General features: G+C 46.2%; 1 protein-coding gene across 15 annotated transcripts in view; it reads left to right on the plus strand.

Moving 5' to 3' along the window:
- LOC115116778 (unconventional myosin-XVIIIa-like) overlaps positions 1 to 27435 on the plus strand; it is a 168670-nt gene that overhangs the window by 137918 nt on the left and 3317 nt on the right. For 8 of the 15 annotated variants that reach the window (XM_065024370.1, XM_065024372.1, XM_065024373.1 and 5 more), the window contains 13 exons: positions 5443 to 5643; positions 5761 to 5871; positions 6082 to 6186; positions 6375 to 6521; positions 7032 to 7145; positions 8924 to 9040; positions 9595 to 9678; positions 16133 to 16270; positions 17194 to 17379; positions 17613 to 17752; positions 18620 to 18664; positions 24273 to 24392; positions 25513 to 27021. In XM_065024370.1, the coding sequence (XP_064880442.1) occupies positions 5443 to 5643; positions 5761 to 5871; positions 6082 to 6186; positions 6375 to 6521; positions 7032 to 7145; positions 8924 to 9040; positions 9595 to 9678; positions 16133 to 16270; positions 17194 to 17379; positions 17613 to 17752; positions 18620 to 18664; positions 24273 to 24392; positions 25513 to 27013 (3009 nt within the window). In that variant the 3' untranslated portion in view covers positions 27014 to 27021. Of the gene's footprint in view, positions 1 to 5442; positions 5644 to 5760; positions 5872 to 6081; positions 6187 to 6374; positions 6522 to 7031; positions 7146 to 8923; positions 9041 to 9594; positions 9679 to 16132; positions 16271 to 17193; positions 17380 to 17612; positions 17753 to 18619; positions 18665 to 24272; positions 24393 to 25512; positions 27036 to 27435 lie in introns of all 15 variants that reach the window. The other 7 variants (XM_065024371.1, XM_065024374.1, XM_065024368.1 and 4 more) reach the window with 4 other exon arrangements.

A 27435-nucleotide genomic window follows, 5' to 3' on the forward strand; every position in this document is an offset into this window, starting at 1 on the left:
TTAAAAAATGATTGTGTGTGTATGCACCTATAGGACATGGATATGTGTGTTTAGGATGTTTTCACACATAGTCCTCTTTAAAATAACTGATCTCAGTCCTCTTTAAAGTGAACTCTGGGGTAAAATAACTCAGTTCTCTTTGTATTCACACTGCCCTTGCCTTTTGATGAGGACTCAACTCTTTTGCCAGTTCACTTCACCTATTTTGTGGTCTGTGTCCTCTTTGCATTCACATTGTTATGTTTAGAAAGATCTTTTTCCAACATTCACTCAATACACTGCAGGACAAGCCCTTCCATCAGAATGTGTTATCGGACAGCTAGATATTCCTACATACATTTTGGAAGCTAATAGATTGCATTTAGTTAAAGATGAGACATAATAATTGTAATCAGAATATACTATTAACATGTCAATATTATTGGTAAGAGAATAAATAGCAGAATAACTGCAGGTTAAATAATGCAGCAATTGAAAATTGTACACCCAATGTCGACTTCTGTCCCTTTAAGAGCTAGAATTGATTTTGTCCCCAATGTGATTCTCATCAAATATACTACATTGCCAAAAGTATGTGGACACCCCTTGAAATGAGTGGATTCTGCTATTTTAGCCACACCCATTGCTGACAGGTGTATAAAATTGAGCACACAGCCATGCAATCTCCATAGACAAACATTGGCAGTAGAATTGCCCGTACTGAAGAGCTCAGTGATTTTCAACGTAGCACCGTCATAGGATGCCACTTTTCCAACAAGTTAGTTCGTCAAATGTATGCCCTGCTAGACCTGCCCCGTTGAACTATAAGCACTGTTATTGTGAAGTGGAAACATCTAGAAGCAACAACGGCTCAGCCACCAAGTGGTTGGCCACGCAAGCTCCCAGAACGGGACCACCAAGTGCTGAAGCGCGTAAACATTGTCTGTCCTCAGTTGCAACACTCACTACTGAGTTCCAAACTGTCTCTGGAAGCGATGTCAGCACAATAACTGTTCGTTGGGAGCTTCATGAATTGAGTTTCCATAGCCGAGCATCCGCACAAAAGCCTAAGCTCGCAATACCAAGCGTTGGCTGGAGTGGTGTAAAGCTCACCGACATTGGACTCTGGAGCAGTGGAAACACGTTCTCTAGAGTGATGAATCACGCTTCACCATCTGGCAGTCCGATGAATCTGGGTTTGGTGGATGCCAGGAGAATGCTACCTGCCCGAGTGCATAGTGCCAACTGTAAAGTTTGGTGGAGGAGGAATAATGGTCTGGGGCTGTTTTGCATTGTTCGGGCTAGGCCCCTTATTTCCAGTGAATTTAAATCTTAGCGTTACAGCATACAATTACATTCTAGATGATTCTGTGGTTCCAACTTTGTGGCAACCGTTTGGGGAAGGCCTTTCTTGTTTCAGCATGACAATTCCCCCATGCACAAAGTGAGGTCCATAGAGAAATGGTTTGTCGAGATCGGTGTGGAAGAATTTGACTGGCCTGCACTGACCTCAACCCCATCAAACATCTTGGAACCCCGACTGCAAGCCAGGCTTAATCGCCCAACATCAGCGCACGTCCTCACTAATGCACTTGTGGCTGAATGGAAGCATGTCCCCACAGCAATGTTCCAACATCTAGTGGAATGCATTCCCAGAAGAGTTGCGGCTGTGATAGCAGCAAAATGGGACCAACTCTATATTAATGCCCTTGATAGTCTGTGGTGCGGGAATAATGACAAGCGAACCTGGGGAGCTTTTTGATTACATTACCCTAAAAAAGGGAACCGGACTTGGGAATTCAAGCGAACTGAACTCAGACCCCCTCTGGAGATGGTCACAGGTCGGTTTGCTTCAGGGGCTCTTTTGAGGGGTCAGAGTTTTTTTTTGAGTGTTCACACTGCACTAGACATTATGTGAACCGCACTATAGGACAAGGACCTGGAGATGTGTGTCTCCTCTCTCCCTATAGGACAAGGACCTGGAGATGTGTGTCTCCTCTCTCCCTATAGGACAAGGACCTGGAGATGTGTGTCTCCTCTCTCCCTATAGGACAAGGACCTGGAGATGTGTGTCTCCTCTCTCCCTATAGGACAAGGACTTGGAGATGTGTGTCTCCTCTCTCCCTATAGGACAAGGACCTGGAGATGTGTGTCTCCTCTCTCCCTATAGGACAAGGACCTGGAGATGTGTGTCTCCTCTCTCCCTATAGGACAAGAACCTGGAGATGTGTGTCTCCTCTCTCCCTATAGGACAAGGACCTGGAGATGTGTGTCTCCTCTCTCCCTATAGGACAAGGACCTGGAGATGTGTGTCTCCTCTCTCCCTATAGGACAAGGACCTGGAGATGTGTGTCTCCTCTCTCCCTATAGGACAAGGACTTGGAGATGTGTGTCTCCTCTCTCCCTATAGGACAAGGACCTGGAGATGTGTGTCTCCTCTCTCCCTATAGGACAAGGACCTGGAGATGTGTGTCTCCTCTCTCCCTATAGGACAAGGACCTGGAGATGTGTGTCTCCTCTCTCCCTATAGGACAAGGACCTGGAGATGTGTGTCTCCTCTCTCCCTATAGGACAAGGACCTGGAGATGTGTGTCTCCTCTCTCCCTATAGGACAGGGACCTGGAGATGTGTGTCTCCTCTCTCCCTATAGGACGAGGACCTGGAGATGTGTGTTTTAATGTGTATCTCCTCTCTCCCTATAGGACAAGGACCTGGAGATGTGTGTCTCCTCTCTCCCTATAGGACAAGGACCTGGAGATGTGTGTCTCCTCTCTCCCTATAGGACGAGGACCTGGAGATGTGTGTCTCCTCTCTCCCTATAGGACAAGGACCTGGAGATGTGTGTCTCATCTCTCCCTATAGGACAAGAACCTGGAGATGTGTGTCTCCTCTCTTCCTATAGGACAAGGACCTGGAGATGTGTGTCTCCTCTCTCCCTATAGGACAAGGACCTGGAGATGTGTGTCTCCTCTCTCCCTATAGGACAAGGACCTGGAGATGTGTGTCTCCTCTCTCCCTATAGGACGAGGACCTGGAGATGTGTGTTTTAATGTGTATCTCCTCTCTCCCTATAGGACAAGGACCTGGAGATGTGTGTCTCCTCTCTCCCTATAGGACAAGGACCTGGAGATGTGTGTCTCCTCTCTCCCTATAGGACGAGGACCTGGAGATGTGTGTTTTAATGTGTATCTCCTCTCTCCCTATAGGACAAGGACCTGGAGATGTGTGTCTCCTCTCTCCCTATAGGACAAGGACCTGGAGATGTGTGTCTCCTCTCTCCCTATAGGACAAGGACCTGGAGATGTGTGTCTCCTCTCTCCCTATAGGACAAGGACCTGGAGATGTGTGTCTCCTCTCTCCCTATAGGACAAGGACCGTAGATGTGTGTTTTAATCTGTATCTCCTCTCTCCCTATAGGACAAGGACCTGGAGATGTGTGTCTCCTCTCTCCCTATAGGACAAGGACCTGGAGATGTGTGTCTCCTCTCTCCCTATAGGATGAGGACCTGGAGATGTGTGTCTCCTCTCTCCCTATAGGACAAGGACCTGGAGATGTGTGTTTTAATCTGTATCTCCTCTCTCCCTATAGGACAAGGACCTGGAGATGTGTGTCTCCTCTCTCCCTATAGGACAAGGACCTGGAGATGTGTGTTTTAATCTGTATCTCCTCTCTCCCTATAGGACAAGGACCTGGAGATGTGTGTTTTTATGTGTCTCCTCTTTCCCTATAGGACAATGACCTGGAGATGTGTGTCTCCTCTCTCCCTATAGGACAAGGACTTGGAGATGTGTGTCTCCTCTCTCCCTATAGGACAAGGACCTGGAGATGTGTGTCTCCTCTCTCCCTATAGGACAAGGACCTGGAGATGTGTGTCTCCTCTCCCCTATAGGACAAGAACCTGGAGATGTGTGTCTCCTCTCTCCCTATAGGACAAGGACCTGGAGATGTGTGTCTCCTCTCTCCCTATAGGACAAGGACCTGGAGATGTGTGTCTCCTCTCTCCCTATAGGACAAGGACCTGGAGATGTGTGTCTCCTCTCTCCCTATAGGACAAGGACCTGGAGATGTGTGTCTCCTCTCTCCCTATAGGACAAGGACCTGGACAAGGACCTGTGTGTCTCCTCTCTCCCTATAGGACAAGGACCTGGAGATGTGTGTCTCCTCTCTCCCTATAGGACAAGGACCTGGAGATGTGTGTCTCCTCTCTCCCTATAGGACAAGGACCTGGAGATGTGTGTCTCCTCTCTCCCTATAGGACAGGGACCTGAGATGTGTGTCTCCTCTCTCCCTATAGGACGAGGACCTGGAGATGTGTGTTTTAATGTGTATCTCCTCTCTCCCTATAGGACAAGGACCTGGAGATGTGTGTCTCCTCTCTCCCTATAGGACAAGGACCTGGAGATGTGTGTCTCCTCTCTCCCTATAGGACGAGGACCTGGAGATGTGTGTCTCCTCTCTCCCTATAGGACAAGGACCTGAGATGTGTGTCTCATCTCTCCCTATAGGACAAGAACCTGGAGATGTGTGTCTCCTCTCTTCCTATAGGACAAGGACCTGGAGATGTGTGTCTCCTCTCTCCCTATAGGACAAGGACCTGGAGATGTGTGTCTCCTCTCTCCCTATAGGACAAGGACCTGGAGATGTGTGTCTCCTCTCTCCCTATAGGACGAGGACCTGGAGATGTGTGTTTTAATGTGTATCTCCTCTCTCCCTATAGGACAAGGACCTGGAGATGTGTGTCTCCTCTCCCTATAGGACAAGGACCTGGAGATGTGTGTCTCCTCTCTCCCTATAGGACGAGGACCTGGAGATGTGTGTTTTAATGTGTATCTCCTCTCTCCCTATAGGACAAGGACCTGGAGATGTGTGTCTCCTCTCTCCCTATAGGACAAGGACCTGGAGATGTGTGTCTCCTCTCTCCCTATAGGACAAGGACCTGGAGATGTGTGTCTCCTCTCTCCCTATAGGACAAGGACCTGGAGATGTGTGTCTCCTCTCTCCCTATAGGACAAGGACCGTAGATGTGTGTTTTAATCTGTATCTCCTCTCTCCCTATAGGACAAGGACCTGGAGATGTGTGTCTCCTCTCTCCCTATAGGACAAGGACCTGGAGATGTGTGTCTCCTCTCTCCCTATAGGATGAGGACCTGGAGATGTGTGTCTCCTCTCTCCCTATAGGACAAGGACCTGGAGATGTGTGTTTTAATCTGTATCTCCTCTCTCCCTATAGGACAAGGACCTGGAGATGTGTGTCTCCTCTCTCCCTATAGGACAAGGACCTGGAGATGTGTGTTTTAATCTGTATCTCCTCTCTCCCTATAGGACAAGGACCTGGAGATGTGTGTTTTTATGTGTCTCCTCTTTCCCTATAGGACAATGACCTGGAGATGTGTGTCTCCTCTCTCCCTATAGGACAAGGACAGGAATATGTGTGTTTTAATGTGTCTCCTCTCTCCCTATAGGACAAGGACCTGGAGATGTGTGCGCAGAATGTGAAGTTAGAACAGCTGGAGGCGGAGCTGCTGGACCTGTCGTCCCAGGAGACCAAGGATGAGGCGTCGCTGTCCAAAGTGAAGAAGACGATGCGTGACCTGGAGGCCAAGGTCAAAGACCAGGAAGAGGAGCTGGATGAACAGGCCGGAACTATACAGATGCTGGAGCAGGTACAGAGTTATATATACACACAGAGACCCACACACTTGTACACACACATGCAGACGCGCGCACACACACTCTACTGAGGATGACACTCATATATACTTTGTCTTTGTGTTGTGCAGGCTAAGCTGCGTCTGGAGATGGAGACAGAGAGACTGCGCCAGACACACTCCAAGGAGATTGAGAGTAAAGATGAGGAGGTGGAGGAGATCAGACAGTCCTGCAGTAAGAAGGTACTGCACACACCGGCAGCACACACCGGCAACCGGCAACCTTATATAACTAAAGGCAAATGATTAGTTGTGACAATGTGTGACTTTAGTCGCCACAAATAGCTGGTTTCGTCACCAAAGCACAAACATAAACGATGACTTATGTAAACACGTCTCTTTCAGTTGGATCACATTTCCTAGGTCACATATAGTGTGTTCCTGTGTTGTCAGCTGAAGCAGATAGAAGTCCAGCTGGAGGAGGAGTATAATGACAAACAGAAGGTCCTACGTGAGAGGAGAGAACTGGAGACCAAGCTGCTGTCTGCCCAGGACCAGGTACTGTCAGACACCCCACTACCAGTCCACCTTGGACAGTCTTTATCCAGACTAGTTATATGTCCAGTGGTTGTCAACCCTCCTACTGGATAGTTACAGATTATGCAGGCTTTTGTTGGTACTGTGATTAGTGTGTGGTGTAATATGTTGAGCGGGTCGTAATCTGGTTGTGTTGCTGCTGTCCCCAGGTGAACCCCAGAGACGTGGAGACAGAGAAGAGGCTGAGGAAGGATCTGAAGCGCACCAAGGCCCTGCTGGCCGACGCCCAGATCATGCTGGACCACATGAAGAACAACGCCCCCAGCAAGAGAGAGATTGCCCAGCTCAAAAACCAGGTAGGTACGACCCCTAGCACCCTCGCCCAGTGATACACCATGGAGATACTGACACGCCGTAGAGATACTGACACGCCACGGAGATACTGACACACCACGGAGATACTGACACACCACGGAGATACTGACACACCACGGAGATACTGACACGCCACGGAGATACTGACACACCACGGAGATACTGACACACCACGGAGATACTGACACGCCACGGAGATACTGACACACCACGGAGATACTGACACACCACGGAGATACTGACACACCACGGAGATACTGACACACCACGGAGATACTGACACGCCACGGAGATACTGACACGCCACGGAGATACTGACACGCCACAGAGATACTGACACACCACGGAGATACTGACACGCCACGGAGATACTGACACACCACAGAGATACTGGGAAAGTCAAGAAACATCACAATAAGAATTCAATAGAATTTCGATATTGGAAATGAAATCTCTATCTCTCTCCCTCTCTCTCTATCCCTCTCTCTCAGCTGGAGGAGTCAGAGTTCACTTGCGCGGCAGCAGTGAAGGCCCGTAAATCTATGGAGGTGGAGATTGAGGACTTGCATGTGCAGATGGACGATATCTCCAAAGCCAAACAGGCTGTCAGTACAGTTCACCATTCCTTCCTACCTCTAACCTATTACATTCACCATCACTTTTATTCAGAGCACGCAAGGTGTTGGGGAAGAGTGCTGTGGGATTATTTAATATACTCTTTTGAAGAGGTAGGGTTTCAGATGTTTTGGGAAGATGGGCAGGGACTCCACTGTCATAGTTTCAAGGGGAAGCTGGTCCCACCATTGGGGTGCCAGGACAGAGAAGAGCTTGGACTGGGCTGAGCGAGAGCCAAGAGACCAGAGGTGGCAGAACGGAATACTCGGGTTAGGGTGTAGGGTTTGAGCATAGCCTGAAGGTAGGGAGGTGCAGTTCCTCTTGCTGATCTGTAGGCAAGCACCATGGCCTTGTAGTGTACGCGAGCTTTGACTGGAAGCCAGTGGAGGGAATCTCTCTCCTTCTTTCCTTCCCCGTCCTCACCTCTCTTCCTGTGAGATGGACCACTGCGACTGCCATTATGAGTGCAGGGAAATGATTTCTGCCCATGATGGCATGTTTCATCAACATTTCTAACTTGAACAAGACATATCACCTTGAAATCCATTCCAGTTTAATACAGCAGTCATTGGGTGAATATTATCTTTGCAGAGAGAGGGAAAGGTAATTGAGTTCACATAGCAGCAGGTCAGGAACAACAGATACTGGGAGAGATGAATGGATAGATGTTTTGCAGGTTGCGGTACACAACCTGATTTTCATCAGTCTCAATGTATTTTTTAATGGTATGATTGTCTATGGTTTATTTCATGTTTTCCTGGCATGGAAGTACAACAGGAACAAACATATCAACGTTGGGGTTGATATTTACTTTACTTGTGCATATTTTTGGGAAATGAGGGTATAAATTTGGTCTAACATAGGAAATAAACATTGAATGGGTATTAATACCAGTATGAAATCTTGCAATTCCTTTCCAAGGAATTCTGTTGGTTCTATTTTGGTGAAATTCATCAGTCCATTATCCATTCCCCTGGTCTGTTTTTCGCCCCATGTTAACAAGACGGATGTCATTGTGCCTGCAAATCCTGTCATCTCTCAGCTATGTACTAAAGGATTAATGATCCTTTTCTGATATCCACATTATTCATCATGTATTAATACATCCCCTGACTGTCTCCAGCCCCTCTCATATTCCTGCTGCCCCTCTCAGCATTGTTGAAGTAATTATAGAAATGGGATTACACCTCTGATATTCCCACAGAAGTCAGTTAGGAGCAACCTGTGAGCATTAGCTGGTAATTGGCTCAGTTGATCCGTTTTTTTTATTTAACCAGAACAAATTCTTATTTACAATGACAGCCTAGGAACAGTGAGCTAACTGCCTTGTTCAGAGGCAGAACAACAGATTTTTTTTACCTTGTCAGCTCGGGGATTCAATCTAGCAACCTTTTGGTTACTGGCCCAACACTCTAACCACTAGGCTACCTGCCACCCCAGGTGACTGGGAACAGTCTTTGTGGGAGGGGTAATATGCCTCCACTGTAAGATTCTACAATATTAAACTGTACTGCTGAGCATTCTTATGGTTTATAACATATGGAGTATATTGTGGATATATCCCGAAACAATTATTCTATGGTCAGTTGGTTGGATCAATATACGTTTCACAAAATTGAATGTACAGTTACAGAAGTCAGCATCCTATTTTACACATTCTATAAATCTCTCTCTTTCCCCCCCGGCTCTCCCTCTCTCTCTCCCTCTCTCTCTCTCTCTCTCTCTCTCTCTCTCTCTCTCTCTCTCTCTCTCTCTCTCTCTCTCTCAGCTGGAGGAGCAGTTGAGCAGGCTGCAGAGAGAGAAGAATGATCTGCAGTCTCGTATGGAGGAGGACCAGGAGGATATGAACGAGCTCATGAAGAAGCACAAGTCAGCTGTCTCCCAGGTAACACACGCACACACACAGTCACATTCTGGTAATTCTGCATTATTTCAATGGTGTAAGTAGTATTTGGAATCAGCTTAGTGTTAATGTATATGTGTAGAGCAGATTGCTATCAAGTGGAAATGAAAAGTGAGCTCTGTCTGTCTGACACTGGTGGAAATATGAGTGATCAGCTTCCACTAGATTCAAATGAATGTATCCCGTCTAAAGTGAGAAAGCTGTTCCCCTGGGCTCGCTATGCTGAGCGCTTCATGGAGCAGAAAAAGCACTCATCTCTGATAAGTGATTTCACAATGAGATGTATTGATGTCTCCCCTCCCTGCTTGTGCGTTTAAAAATATGTCCCTGTGACATTGTCCCCATCAACATGTTTGTTTATGGTTGTTGATCAATCTGTTGTCTGTGTAGACCAAATGGGAAGAATATATCATGTTATACTGTGCTAATAAAGGAGACATCACGCAGTACACTGTAGAGATAAATTAGTGTTAAACCGGTGAGACAGACCAGTAGCTAACCTGTGTGTGTGTGTGTGTGCGTGTGTGTGTGTGTAGTCAACTCAGAACCTAGCCCAGATCTCTGACCTACAAGCCCAGCTGGAGGAGGCCCTCAAGGAGAAGCAGGATGTCCAGGAGAAGGTACAGTTCACTGGGACATAGTTGTTTAGCCGGGAGGGTATAGGATAGTCCTGTCTATTCCCTAATGCAGGACTTTGTCTGCACTTAGAACAACATAATGAGACTCATTGAGCAGGACTAGATATCCCCTCTCTTTGCGTGGTAGTCCTTACAAATGATTGACATGGTATAATCAATGTGTCATTTTGGAGAGATGTGTCTATCAGATTAACAGAATTGGTCAACTCCGTTTGACAGTTGAAGATGGAGAACGTCTGTCAGACTGTCGCGGTGCCCAGTCGGGTGTTTAACTTTAGTAGCCTCCAGCTTTAGCATATGCACCCTTCAGTCCTAGTGATTTCAGTCTAGTGCTGTGTAGTGTGGTCACAGTCTGTGGCTGTTCTTGTCAACGTCAAATCAAGGTGACCCTGTATGGGATCAAGTCTGTAATACCTTTACCTCTCTGTCTGTTGCCCCATAACAGCACCCAGACATGGGACATTTGTGTTGTAGCATGACCCTGGCCTCGGAACAATTACCCCGCTGTCGCTGGGGGAGATCATCAGGCTAAGAGGGCCGTGTCCAAATCCCCCCCTTTTCTCTCACTCTCTCTTGCTCTCTGATGCCTAGTCAGTCAGCTCCCAAGGGCTCCCTCATACAGGAGCTTGTAAAGGACAGTTTCTTTCACTTCACATCATAATAATAATTATATAGTCAGTATGTTTTAAAACGGTCAACTTTTCTTTCCTTAAAGATTATGGCCTATTTAAAGACTTGAGTTGGACTGGAGGGTATAAAACTAGATGTTCTTTTATTGGTTTCAGATGAAACAAAGAGGCCTCGTCTGACCGCCCACGCATGTCCCAAAGTCAATATTCAGGAAATTGTTATACCTAGCAAATAAACTCAAGCAAAAAACGAGACGTCCCTTTTTCAGGATCAAAATAACTTCACAGATCTTCATTGTAAAGGGTTTAAACAGTGTTTCCCCTGCTTGTTCAATGAACCATGAACAATTAATGAACATGCACGGTCGTTAAGACACTAACAGCTTACAGATGGTAGGCAATTAAGATCACAGTTATGAAAACCTAGGACACTAAAGAAGCCTTTCTACTGACTATGAAAAACAGCAAAAGAAAGATGCCCAGGGTCCCTCATCTGCGTGAACGTGCCTTAGGCATGCTGCAAGGAGGTATGAGAGATGCCTAAGACAGCGCTACAGGGAGACAGGACGGACAGCTGATCATCCTCGCCGTGGCAGATCACGTGTAACAACACCTACACAGGATCGGTACATCCAAACATTACACCTGCGGGACAGGTCCAGGATGGCAACAACAACACCTACACAGGATCGGTACATCCAAACATTACACCTGCGGGACAGGTACAGGATGGCAACAACAGCTGCCCGAGTTACACCAGGAATGCATAATCGCTCCAACAGTGCTCAGACTGTCCGTAATAGGCTGAGAGAGGCTGGACTGAGGGCTTGTAGGCCTGTTGTAAGGCAGGTCCTCACCAGACATCACTGGCAACAACGTCGCCTATGGGCACAAACCCACCATCGCTGGACCAGACAGGACTGGCAAAACGTGCTCTTCACAGACGAGTCGCAGTTTTGTCTCACCAGGGGTGACGGTTGGCGGTGGATTCGCGTTTATCATCGAAGGAATGAGCTTTACACCGAGGCCTGTACTCTGGAGCGGGATCGATTTGGAGGTGGAGGGTCCGTCATGGTCTGGGGCGGTGGACTGAGCAAGTTGTCATTGGACTGAGCTTGTTGTCATTACAGGCAATCTCAACGCTGTGTGTTACAGGGAAGACATCCTCCTCCCTCATGTGGTACCCTTCCTGCAGGCTCATCCTGACATGACTCTCCAGCATAACAGTGCCACCAGCCATATTGCTCGTTCTGTGCGTGATTTCCTGCAAGACAGGAATGTCAGTGTTCTGTCATGGCCAGCAAAGAGCACGGATCTCAATCCCATTGAACACGTCTGGGACCTGTTGGATCGGAGGGTGAGGTCTAGGGCCATTCCCCCCAGAAAACTCCGGGAACTTGCAGGTGCCTTGGTGGAAGAGTGGGGTAACATCTCACAGCAATAACTGGCAAATCTGGTGCAGTCCATGAGGAGGAGATGCATTGCAGTACTTAATGCAGCTGGTGGCCACACCAGATGCTGACTGTTACCTTTGATTTTGACCCCCCCTTTGTTCAGGGACACATTATTCCATTTATGTTAGTCACATGTCTATGGAACTTGTTCAGTTTATGTCTCAGTTGTTGAATCTTGTTAAGTTTGCTGAAAATTATTAACACAGTTAACAGTGAGAGGACGTTTCTTTTTGTGATGAGTTTAGTTTGATGAGTTTAGCCCTCAGGCCTAAGGCCTTGGTGTGGCTATAGAGAGTAGCCCTAAGGCCTTGGTGTGGCTATAGAGAGTAGCCCACAGGCCTAAGGTCCTGGTGTGGCTATATAGAGTAGCCCTCAGGCCTAAGGCCTTGGTGTGGCTATAGAGAGTAGCCCTCAGGCCTAAGGCCCTGGTGTGGATATGGAGTAGCCCTCAGTCCTAAGGCCTTGGTGTGGCTATAGAGAGTAGCCCTCAGTCCTAAGGCCTTGGTGTGGCTATAGAGAGTAGCCCTCAGGCCTAAGGCCTTGGTGTGGCTATAGAGAGTAGCCCTCAGGCCTAAGGCCTTGGTGTGGCTATAGAGAGTAGCCCTCAGGCCTAAGGCCTTGGTGTGGCTATAGAGAGTAGCCCTCAGGCCTAAGGCCTTGGTGTGGCTATAGAGAGTAGCCCTCAGGCCTAAGGCCTTGGTGTGGCTATAGAGAGTAGCCCTCAGGCCTAAGGTATTGGTTGGCTGTAACACTAGTAGTGTTCTGAGAACATTAGCACTATTACTGTAGGCTGTTGCATTCATATATGATAACACAATATACGCTGAACAAAAATATAAATACAACATGTAAAGTGTTTGTCTCATGTTTCATGAGCTGAAATAAAAGATCCCAGAAGTGTTGCATATGCACAAAAAGCTTATTTCTCTCAAATTTTGTGTACACATTTCTTTACATCCCTGTTAGTGAGCATTTCTCATTTGCCAAGATATTCCATCCACCTGACAGATGTGGCATATCAAGAAGCTGATAAAACAGCATGATCATTACATTGTGCTGGGGACAATAAAAAGCCACAATAAAGTTTTGTCACACAACACAATGCCACAGATGTCTCAAGATTTGAGGGAGTGTGCAAATGGCATGCTGACTGCAGGAATGTCCGCCAGAGCTGTTGCCAGAGAATGTAATGTTAATTTCTCTACCATTTCTCTACCAACGTTGTTTTTGAGAATTTGGCAGTAAGTCCAACTGGCCATCAGCAAGAAGGCGCCGACAGACATGTCAGCTCTGCTTCTAGCTCCTAAGCAACTTTATAGTATTTTTTGTGTGTGTGTGTTATTTCTTACGTTATTAGCCCGGAACGTTTTTTGTGTTATTACATACAGCCGGAAATAACTTTTGGATATCAGAGCGGCGGTAACTCACCAGCAGTACGACCAGAAATATGACTTTCCCGATTTGGATTCTTTGTTTGTACCCAACAGGAAAATCAAACTTATCCCAGAGGCTGCTCCAAGTTACCGCCGGCAGAGAAGAGGTGTTTGGAGTGGACTTCTAGTCATCCACCGCTTCCGAGTATATTACTTGCTAAGTTCAGTCCCTGGACGATAAAACAGACCAGCTCAGGGTGAGGATCTCCTTCAAGAGAGACATCAGAGACTGTAACATACTCTGTTTCACAGAATTATGGCTCTCTCTGGGTATACTGTCCCCGTCCGTACAGCCAGCTGGGTTCTCAGTTCATCGCGCAGACAGGAATAAAGAACTCTCCGGGAAGAAGAAAGGCGGTGGTGGTGAATGCTTCATGATTAACTACTCATGGTGTGATTGTGATAACGTACAGAAACTCAAGTCCGTTTGTTCACCCGACCTAGAATACCTCTCAATCAAATGTCGACCGTATTACCTTCCAAGATAATTTTCTTCAGTTATAGTCACAGCCTTCTCCCCCAAACCGATACCATGACGGCCCTGAAGGAACTACACTGGACTTTATACAAACTGGAAACCACATATCCTGAGGCCGCATTTATTGTAGCTGGTGAAACGCTACCAAAGTTTTATCAACACATTGACTCTAGTACCTGCTTAGGAAAAACACTAGATCACTGCTACTTTCCTTTTTCGAGATGCCTACAAGGCCTTTCCCCACCCTCCCTTCGGCAAAGCGTGTGCGAGCCAGGAGGCCTACAAACCTGACTCAGTTACACCAGCTCTGTCATGAGGAATGGGCCAAAATTCACCCAACTTATTGTGGGAAGCTTGTGGAAGGCTCCCCAAAACATTTGACCCAAGTTAATCAATTTTAAGGCAATGCTTCCAAATACTAATTGAGTGTATGTAAACTTCTGGTAAATGTGATGAAAGAAATAAAAGCTGAAATAAATCATTCTCTCTCTATTATTCTGACATTTCACATTTTTCAAATGAAGTGGTGATCCTAACTGACCTAAAACAGGGAATTTTTACTAGGATTAAATGTCAGTAATTGTGAAAAACTGAGTTTAAATGTATTTGGCTAATGTGTATGTAAACTTCTGACTTCAACTGTATTTCAATTGACTGATTTCCTCATATGAATTGTAACTCAGTAAAATATTTAAAATTGTTACATTTTATATATACAGTGCACTTCAAATAGTATTCAGACCCCATTACTTTTAACCACATTTTGTTACGTTACAGCCTTATTAAAAATGTATTAAAAACATTTTTTATTCATCAATCTACACACAATACCCCATAATTAAGGTTTTAGAAAATATTCAGACACTTTGCTATGAGACTCGAAATTGAGCTCGGGTGCATCCTGCTTCAATTGATCATCCTTGAGATGTTTCTACAACTTGATAGGCATCCACCTGAGGTAAATTACATTGATTGGACATGATTTGGAAAGGCACACACCTGTCTATATAAGGTCACACAGTTGACAGTGCATGTCAAAGCAAAAACCAAGCCATGAGGTCACAGGAATTGTCCGTAGAGCTCCGAGACAGGATTTTGTCGAGGCACCGATCTGGGAAAGGGTACCAACAAATGTCTGCAGCATTGAAGGTCCCCAAGAACACAGTGGCCTCCATCATTCTTAAATGGAAGAAGTTTGTAATCACCAAGACTCTTCCTAAAGCTGGCCAAACTGCGCAATCGGGGGAGAAGGGCCCCTTGGTCAGGGAGGTGGTCAAGAACCCGATGGTCACTCTGACAGAGCACCAGAGTTCCTCTTTGGAGATGGGAGAACCTTCGAGAAGGACAACCAACTCTGCAGCACTCCACCAATCAGGCCTTTGTGGGCATCCGAGTAGTGCAGTGGTCCAGGTTTGGCCGGGGTAGGCCGTCATTGTAAATAAGAATTTCTTCTTAACTGACTTGCCTAGTTAAATAAATGTTAAATAAAAAACAATTATGATAGAGTGGCCAGACGGAAGCCAATCCTCAGTAAAAGGCACATGACATCTCACTTGAAGTTTGCAAAAAGGCACAAGAAGGACTCTCAGACCATGGGAAACAAGATTCTCTGGTCGGATGAAACCAAGTTTGAACTCTGGGTTGAATGCCAAGCGTCCGGCCTGGCACCATCCCTATGGTGAAGCATGGTGGTGACAGCATCACGTTGTGGGGATGTTTTTCAGTGGCAGGGACTGGGAGACTAGTCAGGATCGAGGGAAAGATGAACAGAACAAAGTACAGAGAAATCCTTGATGAAAACCTGCTACAGAGCGCTCAGGACCTCCGACTCGGCAGAAGGTTCACCTTCCAACAGGACAATGACCCTAAGCACACAACCAAGACAATGCAGTAATGGCTTCGGGACAAGTCTCTGAATGTCCTTGAGTGGCCCTTGACTTGAACCCAATTGAACATCTCTGGAGAGACCTAAAAATAGCAGTGCAGCAACGCTCCCATCCAACCTGACAGAGCTTGAGAGGATCTGCAGAGAAGAATGGGAGAAACTCCCCAAGTACAGGTGTGCCAAGCTTGTAGCGTCATACCCAAGATGAATCAAGGCTGTAATTGCTGCCAAAAGTGCTTCAGCTAAGTACTGAGTAAAGGGTCTGAATACTTCTGAAATATGAAAAAAATCTAAACCTATTTCTGCTTTGTCATTATGGGGTATTGTGTGTAGATTGATGAGAGAAAAATAACAATTCAATCCATTTTAGAATAAGGCTGTAACGAAACAAAATGTGGAAAAAGTCAAGGGGTCTTAATACTTCCGAATAAACTGTAAATACAGTATACTGTATATACATAATATACTGTCATATCAGTTTATTGCTGCTACGGTATGTTGTTTATTCTAAAACTCTGCCTTGTGTGTATGTTCCTAATCGTGTGTTTCACTCTTAGCTCTCGGCACTGCAAAGCCAGCTGGAGTTCCAGGAGACTTCTATGGTGGAGAAGTCTCTGGTCAGCAGGCAGGAGGCCAAGATCCGAGAGATGGAGACCAAGATGGAATTTGAGAAGACGCAGGTCAAACGCTTGGAGGTGAAAGCAGTCAGGGGGGCTGAGGGGCATTCTAGAGGAAGAGTGTTGGTTTTTGCCTGGCAGCCTACCCAGCGTGTGTGTATGGGGGGTGGAAGGTCATTGCTGAAGAATTGCCTAGGGGATGAATGGGCAACTTTTTGGGGAGCAAATGAAAACCATTTCCTCAAGACGATTGACTCCTACTACCTCCACCCACCTCTGTTATAACATGCAAGTTTTGTCCCCTCAGTGCTGGGTTCAGCCTCACATAACCTTCTTCTAGCTCGGACTGTTAGCATATCACAGTTAGTTAGAAAATCTGGTCTGTTCGTCATCGGACTAGCTCATATTCTATTCACTCCACAATATAATTTGTTATTCTGTCAGTTTCAAATTACATTCTGCGACAAACGTTTACGTGAAGGATAAAGGTTACTGTTCGCACACAGCCAGGGAACATTTTTAATCAATTTTCTGCCTTTCTGACAAATGCATCTTTGCTCATTTTGGCAACTTTTAGACTTGTAATTACCAGCAATGTGCAGACAGCCAGACACACTGCTTTAACTCTCTCAGATAATTCCTATCTTTCAATGTTCTGCACTGGCTGGAATAATAGAAAGACTGGCTAAGCATTGTTCAGCTTTGGTAGAGATGCATCCAGAGTTAGAAGGGCTTTTAAGGTCGTATTTAGCCATGTCTTTTTGCTACCCATGGCATTTGAAACCACTACTTAATGAGTAGGCCAAGTTTCTTGCCCTTATTTGAGGAAATATCTCAAGGCAAGGAAGTGTAGGTTTTTCCTCACCTGAATCCCCTTTTAGATATGGAGTATCTCTCATAGCTGCATGCATGATAAGGTCTCTGACCTGTGCCAGATACTGTATAGCCTGTCAGTGCAGTGGTTCTTCTAACACGGCCCCTGTTTGCTGTTGGTCATTCAGAGCCTGGTGGCCCGTCTGAAGGAGAACCTTGAGAAGCTAACAGAGGAGCGGGATCACCGCAGCACCAGCGAGACCCGGGAGAAGGAGCAGAACAAGCGGCTCCAGAGACAGATCAGAGATATCAAGGAGGAGATGGGAGAACTGGCCAAGAAGGAGGGAGAGGCCAGCCGCAAGAAACATGAGCTGGTAAGACCCAAAGTCACAAATGGGCCGAGGGGACTGGGACACTGTACAGACTGCCTTTTTAAAGTGGGGCACTTTGAAGATATTAAATAACGGATGCAATTCCCATCAACCTTGCATTGTTCTGGAGTATTAGACATTCAGGGAAATGAGACTGACAAAGAGACTTCAGAAATGGTCTGATGTAGGTGTAATGCTGGGACCTTAGCTTAGATTTTCTCACTCTCTTCCAACAGGAAATGGATATTGAAAGCTTGGAGGCAGCCAATCAGAGCCTGCAGGCGGACCTTAAACTAGCCTTCAAGAGGATTGGTGACCTCCAGGCTGCCATCGAAGATGAGATGGAGAGTGACGACAACGAGGACCTCATCAACAGGTATAGTTGTCTATTTAGTGCTCGAACATATTCACTTAATAGAATTGCTGAATTTACCTCATGTCCTCTCATGACAGCAAGTGTCAGCAAGAGAGCACGCACTCAGCATATAGAGTAGCTACTGTTACACAGTTAAACTGTAGATAAACTTTGCAGCAGAGGGAGATGGAGAGAGAATGACCCAGTCAGGATGGATGTTCCATTGAAAGAGGCTTTGGATAAAGCGATCAGAGAACTCTCCCCAGACTCCGTCATTTCTTATTCACACACTCTGAAAGATTTATGCCCTGAAAACTGCTGGGCTTAATTTTTGGGCATTTTTTAAATTGAAATATTACTCCTGTATTTGATGAGATAGGCTGCTAGCTAAAGCTACGTCAGTGAAATCGAGTTCTGTCTCCTCACGTTCCTTATTTATTTACTCGCTCTGTGCTCCCTCCAAGCCTGGTTTGTTTATGAGTGCAGTCCCGGGGAGAAGGCCTTTCTTCCCTCTCTTCCTCCCAGAAGTAAATAGCTCTGTGAGTCAGGTTTGAGTATACTGTGTACTCTTCTCCATGCGGTAACAGGATGTGGATCAGGATGATGTGGGGTGCAATAGGCAGCGGTTGAATCACTCAGGGTCATCATCATAGAATTGGGGTTTAAAATACTTAATAGGATCTCTATGGTCATCATCATCATCACCACCATCCATGATATCCACAATGATTTAGGATGTAGATCCTTCAACCATTATCCTATTCATCACGTTCTTTTGGTTTACTTGGACTGTACCTACCAACTTCCTGTCTCACTTTTCTTTTGTTTGTTTTGTGTTTGTATTCTTTGTTTTTTGTGTCTCTGTCTGTCATCCTTCATCATGACCAGTTTACAAGACATGGTGACAAAGTATCAGAAAAGAAGGAACAAAACGTGAGGAACTTGAGCTCATGTCTGACATTGTGTGTTTTAACTGCTGTTTTGGAATAGTCTGTTGCCCTTCACTGGAAAAGATGCAATATCAAGCAGCAAATCTATTGTCAATGTTCAAGCCATCTCATATAAATTCAAGTTTAGGACTTATGACGTAGTTCATATGTCACTGAATAAGGACTGAACTATGGGATACCATTCAACGAACAAGCTCAGTGATACTGCATCGTTATTCCAGGGCTCAGCTATTCCCCCATAACCTAATTTGCTCCACTCTTCACTGCATGACGCCACATGCTGAACTGCATGAATGCCATTGACAACATGCTTTTCTAAACCAAGCATGAAACATCCCCTTCCCCAGAGTGTTTGTGTGGTTATTCATCCAGTAACCCCTTCAACTGAGGGTAACACATAATACCTAACAGTGTAGTAAGCATCCATCGCTGGGTAAATGTGTTGCTGGTCAGTCCTTGTGGTGTCCCCCAGGGCTCAGTTCTTGGACCTCCGGGGTTCTGTCGCACACCACTATGCCTTGTTTGAACAGCGTAATGTGCCCAGCGGCCACCCCCTGCTCTCAGGGCCTACTGAATATTTCAGAGCCTTGCTCTGGGGTGGATGTGAGACGTGACTGTCTGCCTCTGACGACGGAAGACGAAGGGTGTGTTCTTCATCAATCTTTCACACTCACTGTATAATGCAGGACCCTCAAATGTCTTACAAAAAGCTATTTGCTAGTCTGGGAAGCAGCTCACACGTAGTGTTAACCTCTGGCTCTGGGCCATTTCAGTCCCATGTCAATGTTCCCTTACAGCAGTCACTGACGTTTCTGCTGTTAAACCCTTGTTAAGCAGTATTGTGTAAAGTGCTGCTTCTTGTTAAAGCTTTGTTAAAGGGTTTTGAATGTTAAAGGTAGACTCAGCAAAATGACGTAGATGACGTAGACGGTCATTTTCCGCAACAACAAAGAGCATTGAAGCGTGAGGTTAAACTTTTCGGCTGTTTTGGTCCTGTGGACAGCATGTAGTAAACTCGTGCACACATGCACAGACACTGTATGTGACTGTCTGAGAGCGAAGTTTTGCATCTCACATCTCATTATCTGTGGTGCTGCTCGTGGTAACGTAATTTCGCTACCTTTTAATGACGGACTTGTACATTACAGTAGAGCAGGTATTCCCAAACCCCCAGGGGTACGCGCAATGCCGTCGGGGGTCCGCCAAATAAAAATGTGCATTTTATTTCTTTACTTTTTTCCTCTTTTTTTTCTTCACATTTCAAACCGTCCATTTTTTTTCCAACGGGACAATACATTTGGGGGAGTTTTCTCTCCCGAGTAGCATCGTTTCACTGACAAAAATAAAATGTAAACTATCTTGTGTTCAGCGAAATAACAACCCAATGTCAAATACAGGTAGCCTTGTCAAATAGTTAACATCCAATCACATTAACTGTTACTCTCTCGTGGGAATTCCCATAACGGTCCGTATGTAGCCAAACGTAGCTGCTGCTCATGTTGGTATCTGTACTGATGGCACAAAACCATGACAGGGAGACATAGTGGAGTGGTAACGTGCGTGCAAGCAGTTGCTCCTGACGCCACTTGGGTCCACTGCAATATCCACTGAGAGGCTCTTGCTGCCAAGGGAATGCCTGGCAGCTTCAAAGGTGTTTTGGACATTACAGTGAAAATTGTTAACTTTGTTAAAGCATGGCCCCTGAACTCGTGTATTTTCTGCAATATACAATGATATGGGCAGCGACCATGTGACGCTTTTACAACATACAGAAGTGCGCTGGTTATCAAGGAGCAAAGAATTGACACATAATTTTCACTTCCCTGACCACTTGCATGACGACGAGTTTCTCACACGACTAGCCTATATGGGTGATGTTATTTCTCACCTGAATGATTTGAATCGAGGATTACCCGAACTCTTCGCAACTATATTCAATGTGCGGGACAAAATAGAGGCTATGATTAAGAAGTTAGAGCTCTTCTCTGACTGCATTAAAAGGACAACACACAGGTCTTTCCATCATTGTATGATGTTTTGTGAGCAAATGTACTCAAGCTCACGGACAATATCAAATGTGATATAGAGAAGCCCCTGAGTGAGTTGGGTGCCCAATTATGCAGGTACTTTCCCCAAACGGATGATGCAAACTGGATTCATGCTTTCATGCCCTGCCTCCAGTCAACTTACCGATATCTGAACAAGAGAGCCTCATCAAAATTGCAAAAAGCGGTTCTGTGAAAATTGAGTTGAATCAGAAGCCACTGCCAGATTTCTGAATTGGGCTGCGCTCAGAGTATCCTGCCTTGGAAAATCGTGCTGTTAAGACACTGATGCCCTTTGCAACCACGTACCTATGTGAGAGTGGATTCTCGGCCCTCACTAGCATGACAACTAAATACAGGCACAGACTGTATGTGGAAAATTATTTAAGACTGAGACTCTCCAATACAACCCAACATTCCAGAGTTATGTGCATCCTGTCAAGCACACCCTTCTCATTAACCTGTGGTGAGTTATTCACAATTTTCGATTAACAAAAGGTTTTATATGTAAGATGGTTAAATAAAGGGCAGAATTATTGTTTATTATTATAATATTATTTGTACCCTGGTCCTATAAGAGCTCTTTGTCACTTCCCACGAGCCGGGTTGTGACAAAAACTCACACTCGTTCTTATGTTTAATAAATGTATCGTATAGTGTGTGTGGCAGGCGTACAATGATGGCAAATAACAACATTTGAGAGTGTGCTGACCCTGGTGCTAGAGGGGGTACAGCTGACCCTGCTGCTAGAGGGGGTACGCAGCTGGAGGTTGAATGTTTGAAGGGGTACGGGACTATAAAAAGTTTAGGAACCACTGCAGTAGAGAATACAGTGTTGGGAAGTTCATGTAACTTCGGTATTAATTGGATGGGAGACCCCAGCTGTTCTTTCCAGGGGTTTTGTTATTGAATCATAATAACCAGCACTAGGCAGTAATAGTAATATGGCATTAATAGCTACTGATTTGATACATGTTTTGTTTGGATGGGCACGTTTAGATGGGCACGCACACAATACATAGAAGTAATTGGAGACTATTGATTGACACAGGATTGAGTTATTTCAACATGCTATGCTTTAATTTCTGTTTTCAAATAGATTGGAAATGTAATCCATGTCTGTCGTTGTTTGATCACGAAACAGGCGGCAAGTCATTTTAGACTAAATGAACAACGTCAGGATGAAATCATTTTCCTGTCGCTTTAACAAAACAAACCTGCGTCACAATCTCCCCTTTTTAATCTGGCATTGGAGATCACAGCAATTCTCCCAGCATATGTGTCTTAATAGGTTTTGAACAGATGTGTATGCCTGGCTGGCTGGGTTGAACCCCCATAGGGAGCTGCTGTCTAGGCTGAGCTGCCTAATAGAAGCCCCAATATTCTGGGAATCAACACCCAGGGACACCAAGGAGGAGCAGGGCGGAGGAAGCAGAAGAGGGTCCATGGGAGCTAATGATGAATGTAATAGTGTGTAACAGAGATGTACAACCACTGGAGGCAGATTGTCACAGACAATTAATGTCTCCCTCCACACGCTGTGTTTGTTTGCCTCCCCTGGGCTCTCGGCACGGCTTAACTAATGGTATGGCGGTCAAAGATATAAATTGTGTGTGACACCATGTGTGAAGCGCTCGATTACAAAGGGTCCGTCATCCCGTCGGTTTTGTTTGGCCCCAGCCTGGGAAGGGAAGGCCTCTGATCTGAATACATCGCCTCCATTTACCCACTGGCTCCTCCTTGGACAAAATGCACAAGGGGAAAGTGATGCACATCCTTCAAGTTGTGGATAGGTCTCCCCCCAAAAAAACATTTGAATCTCAACAGGATTGTACTTGTATAAATGAATTTAAAAAATGAGTGCTTAAGGAAATTCTCTCCATGAGGTAATGGAATTATGACTATTCTGTAGAGAGGGTTTCGACATTGATTTTGCATAATGATAGCTAATGTAATTTTGCCCTGGGGAACTCAAGCAATGTCATCAAGGTCAAGAGAAAAAAATAGCAGCCTTTTTTTCTTTCTTCAAAGCAACATCAGTGCTCTTAGTATTCCTGGAGCGGCTTATAGTTCTTTTAAGCAGTATGTTGCCAGATAAGTGAACGGATAAAAGACTCATCTTAAGAGGCTGGTCTGGTGTTGACTTGCAAAGCCCAACAAACACACAAATCCACGTGTTTGTTTTTTCTCTCTGAGGAGACGAGAAGAGTAAACAGCTGTGGAATTGTCTGCTCCGGTTAGCTAACATTAGCTCCTTTTTCCCAGGGCTCCTTCACTCTTTGTTTACTCCCCTTATTGACAAGGCCTCTGTGCCATAGACAGCCAGCCGCTCACTCACAATAACAATTCTCACTGACGTTCCCCACATTGCAGGCCATGCCTGGCCTATTAGACAAAGTTGATTACAGCCTCCCTCCTAGAGAAATGCTTTTATCTCGACTCCCAACCCTTCCCTTCTTAACACTGCCATTTTAGTGCCTAGTATTTGAAGTTATTGTACAGTTTAAAACAGAGTGGGCTAGTTATGACCAAACCCATAATGAAATAGTTTCTTCAGCGATCAGGGGAGACTCTTGTATCTCTGCCTCATAATGATTTTAATTGTAGCTACTGTATGTGGTTGTGGGCCAGATTATGTGCTGAAAAACTGATTCGCCTAGTTAAATAAAATAAAAATAAAGTGTTGAAAATCTATTTTCTTTCTCTACTCCACAGCAAGACAATAGGTTTTTAAAAGCAGATGTGGGTATTTTGACCCCCCACCCCCAGGCCATGTCTCAGTTTTATTATTAAGCTGTAACACCTTAATTTCGCAGCACCACATGAGTGTTGGGCTCTGAAGGCACTTAATGAGTGTCATGCTCTTTTCAACCGTGTCAAATTTCTAACAACCCTCCATTTCTCCTCACGCTTCGCAGTAGGCGACGCCGTAATGATAATTTAGAGAGAAAACAGCTCAACAACCGAGCTGTGCACAAAATCATTTTGTCAAGAGCTCAACTGCAATTTTGTGAGACTGTGGAGGGAATAGATAAGTGAGAGCGATGAAAGTGAAAATCTCTCCATTTAGTGCCCACTCTCTTCAGTTTCCACTTCATCCCATTCCTGGTCTCTCTCCTTGTGCTCTGTCTTAACTCGAGTGGCTTTGGATCAGAGTGAATGGAATTTAGCCCTCTTTGGGCGACACACTGTGCCCCATTTCCAACTAACCACAGGGCCACAGTGATAACCAGTGTAGGGGGGGGGGTGTTTCCTAGGTCTTCTAGGATCTAGTGCATGTGGTTTTCTGCTGGCTTCTCTTCCAAAGTAATAGATGTGGTCCTCCTCGGGTTCCTCAATAACACAATATAGAATCTTTCTCTCCCTGTCGTTTTCTCTCTTCCCTCCATCATTCTCTCCTCAACTTCACTCCATCTCTCTCACCCCTCCCTCCAACTCCTCCTCTTTATACCTTTTTTCTATCACTCTCTTTCAGCTCTTCCCCACCTCACTTTTCTCTACTCTCTTCTCCCACTGATGTTGTGTTTTGTCCCTCCCTCCACACAGTGAGGGAGACTCATCTGACTCGGAGGTGGAAGACCGTGTGGACGGGGTCAAGTCCTGGCTGTCCAAAAACAAAGGCTCGACCAAGAACCTCTCAGATGACGGCAGCCTCAAGAGTGCCAGGTCAGTATGGCACCCCCTTCCTCCTTCCCCATGGGTCCTATCTTCACCACTGCCAAACACGCACATGCGCACATTCCCCCTGCTTACAACGCAGACCAAATTGGTTTTAGTATCCAGTCATCCCCTATCAGGATTTTACGTGGTCCAGCCTAGCACTTAGCCTCCAATGCAGATAAAACAATTGGAAGGGAACACTTGGCTAGACATAGGGGGGTGTTATTATTATTATTACTGGTGTTTCCTTTATCCTCTTTGTCTTTTATTGTCACTGCCTTGATGACAGCCGCCTCCCTGGCAGATGTATCGACAAGCCCGGATGCCAGCTGGCATGCATACCTACACCCCCTCTCCCCCTCACCTCCTCTCTCCCGTTCTCCCCTCTCCCTGAGATTAATGGATGTATCTGCCAGCTGATAGATTTGTCTCCTTACCAGAATATTTAACTGTCCCAACCCCGACCCCCCCCCCTTCAGCCGCTCACAACTTTGAATAACTTTTAAAGAGTTTTTAAATCTCTCTTAACTGTGTGTCTCCACGGTCACCCTCCCTTTCTTCAGAAGAGCTCAGTTCCTTGATCCCAGCTCTGTGTGTTGGTTAAGACGTGCACACACACACACAATTGGGACGTGTGTGTCCAGCACCCTTGCTGAATCACTCAACATATTTCACCACAATGAGATGCTTGACTAGAATTCTGTGTAACATTTACATACAACAAATTCAAATGCATACCCCCATACTAAACTATTTAAATACAGAGACTTTGATTTTGCATAAAGGAATTGATTAGGACAAGACAGCACATGTTGTTTGAGGGTTTTTCTCCAGTCAGTACATGTCTTGTTTTTGTTGTGTCCATCTTGCGTTGTGAATCCAAACAGGCATTCTCTACCCCACAGTCATTTGAATCGTTGTTCTATCTACTTGTCTTTACTTTCTTCCTACTGATTTCAATCTGTTGCTTATCCAATTCCTGTTTTAAGTATCATTCATCTCTCTCCTTTTAAGTATGTAATTCCATCTATCATTCTTTCTCTTCCTCCATGTACATCAATGTTTCTCTGTCCTGCCACTCCTCCCTCTCTCTCTCTCCTCCTTCCTGCCTCCATCCTCTGTCTAGATTTGCCGTAAACGTAGACGCAGAGGAAGGGAAAGAGTGGAAAGAGGGTAAGGAATGGAAAGAGGGCAAAGAGAAAGCGGTAGATCAGAGCAGGCCGGTGTCTGTGATGAGTTCCCTGAGCTACAGGAAGCGCTCCAACATCAATGACTCCATCGGAGGTAAAGGGGACGACAGCTCCCTCTTCAGTTCCCTCAAGGAGTCCCAGGAGTCTATCTCCTCCTTCCGTAAGGCCAAGCCCAAAGGCTCCTTACCCCAAGATGATTCCTACTCAGTCAGCTCCAGCTCCTGGAGGAAGTCCCAGACTGGGAACGATGATGACCGTGGCTCGGTTATCTCCCAGGCCTACACTGAAGCCACCAGCAGGGCTAGGAAGGGCATGGACAGCCGCTGGGGAGACTTCGACAAAGAGTCCACCGTGTCCTCCATGGTCCCCAGCCGGGCCTCCGTCGCCACCACGTGCCGTGGCCTGAGCCCAGACGACACCATTCCCAGTCCCCTGAGCCGCCGTAGCAGCACCTCTCTCAGTCGCCGTTCTGGGGGCAGGAGCCCTGGCAGTGTGAGCTGTGCTGACTCACGCATATCTGACTTCCGCAGCTGCCGCCTGAGCGAGTTTGATGACATGGAGGACAGGCACAGCGTGGCCCTCACTGAGCGCTCCTCGGCCTACAGCTCCCACTCCTCCACGGGACGCAGCCTGTCCATGCCCCCGCCACACGCCCGCTCCTCCTACAGAGATGATGACGAGCTCCCTGACACCTCGGACGTCAAGCCGGCCACCGTCGGCCACCGCAACTACCTGGACCCCGATCTGGAGAAGGCCATCAACGAGGTGCTGAACTTCAAACCCATCAAGTTCAAACGGACCAGCCTGGAAGACTCAGAGGCCGAGGCAGGGAGGAAAGAGGATGATACAGAGGATGACAGGAAGGGTGTGCTTAGTGTCAGGGGGAGTGGCGACCGGGAGGTGGACAGCGGGCGCAGCACCAGCAGTCTGAGACGGTCCGCGTCGGCTGTGGACTGTAGGAGGTCCTCGAGCAGCATGAGCAGCCACAGTCGCAGCCACAGCCGCAGCCACAGCCGCAGCCGCAGTCGCAGCCACAGCCACAGCAGCAACAGCGGCAAGAAGAGCCAAGGTAAGAAGAAGAAGAAGAGGAGGGGCCACGGCTCCGAGTCAGACAGCTCCAATGATGACCACCGCAGCAGGAAGGGCAGCTCCAAGAAGAAGGACAAGAAGTCCAAAAGGGAGTCTTCTTCCTCATCTTCAGATTCAGAGTCTGACTCAGAGTCTGGCTCCAGTTCAGGTGCCTCCACCGTCTCCTACAAAAGCACCAACAGCGTGAAAAGAGCCCCTGGCCGCCAGGCCTCTAGCCCAGAGGGGGAGAGGGAGGCGGGGACGCCTGCTGAGGGGCAGCCCCCTCCTAACAAGAAGGAGGAGAAGAATAGGAAGAAGAAAGTGGACAACCTGATGATGAAATATCTGTACAGACCGGACAGTGACTGAGGCTGGCAGTAGGTGTTGCCTGGTGTGTACTGTGTCTACTGCATGGTGTGATGATGCCAACCACAGAGAGAGTTTCCTCAGTCAATCCTCTTCTGCTGAGTCTCACATTCAGCAGGACCCCCCTTTATAATCTAACCCAGTCACTTTTTGAAAACATCAGCTGTGTTATGAATAATACATCACTTTGACTTATTATTTACTTATTCCTGTTAGGGCTTCAAACTTCACTTGGTTCATCTTAAGACATTTTTGTTTTTTAATTACACTCCATCCCTAAATACTAATTGAAGTAATTGAGGTCCTTAATTCACAGGAACTCATCCGAAAGCAACTACATCTCTTCAATGGCAGTTGTGACATTGCTTTGCACTGCTGTAATTCCGTTATGGTATTTTGGTGGGAAAGATAGAGAGAGAAGGGTA

This window comes from Oncorhynchus nerka, linkage group LG11 (assembly GCF_034236695.1).
Source record: "Oncorhynchus nerka isolate Pitt River linkage group LG11, Oner_Uvic_2.0, whole genome shotgun sequence".
In the NCBI taxonomy this organism is placed as follows: Eukaryota; Metazoa; Chordata; class Actinopteri; order Salmoniformes; family Salmonidae; genus Oncorhynchus; species Oncorhynchus nerka.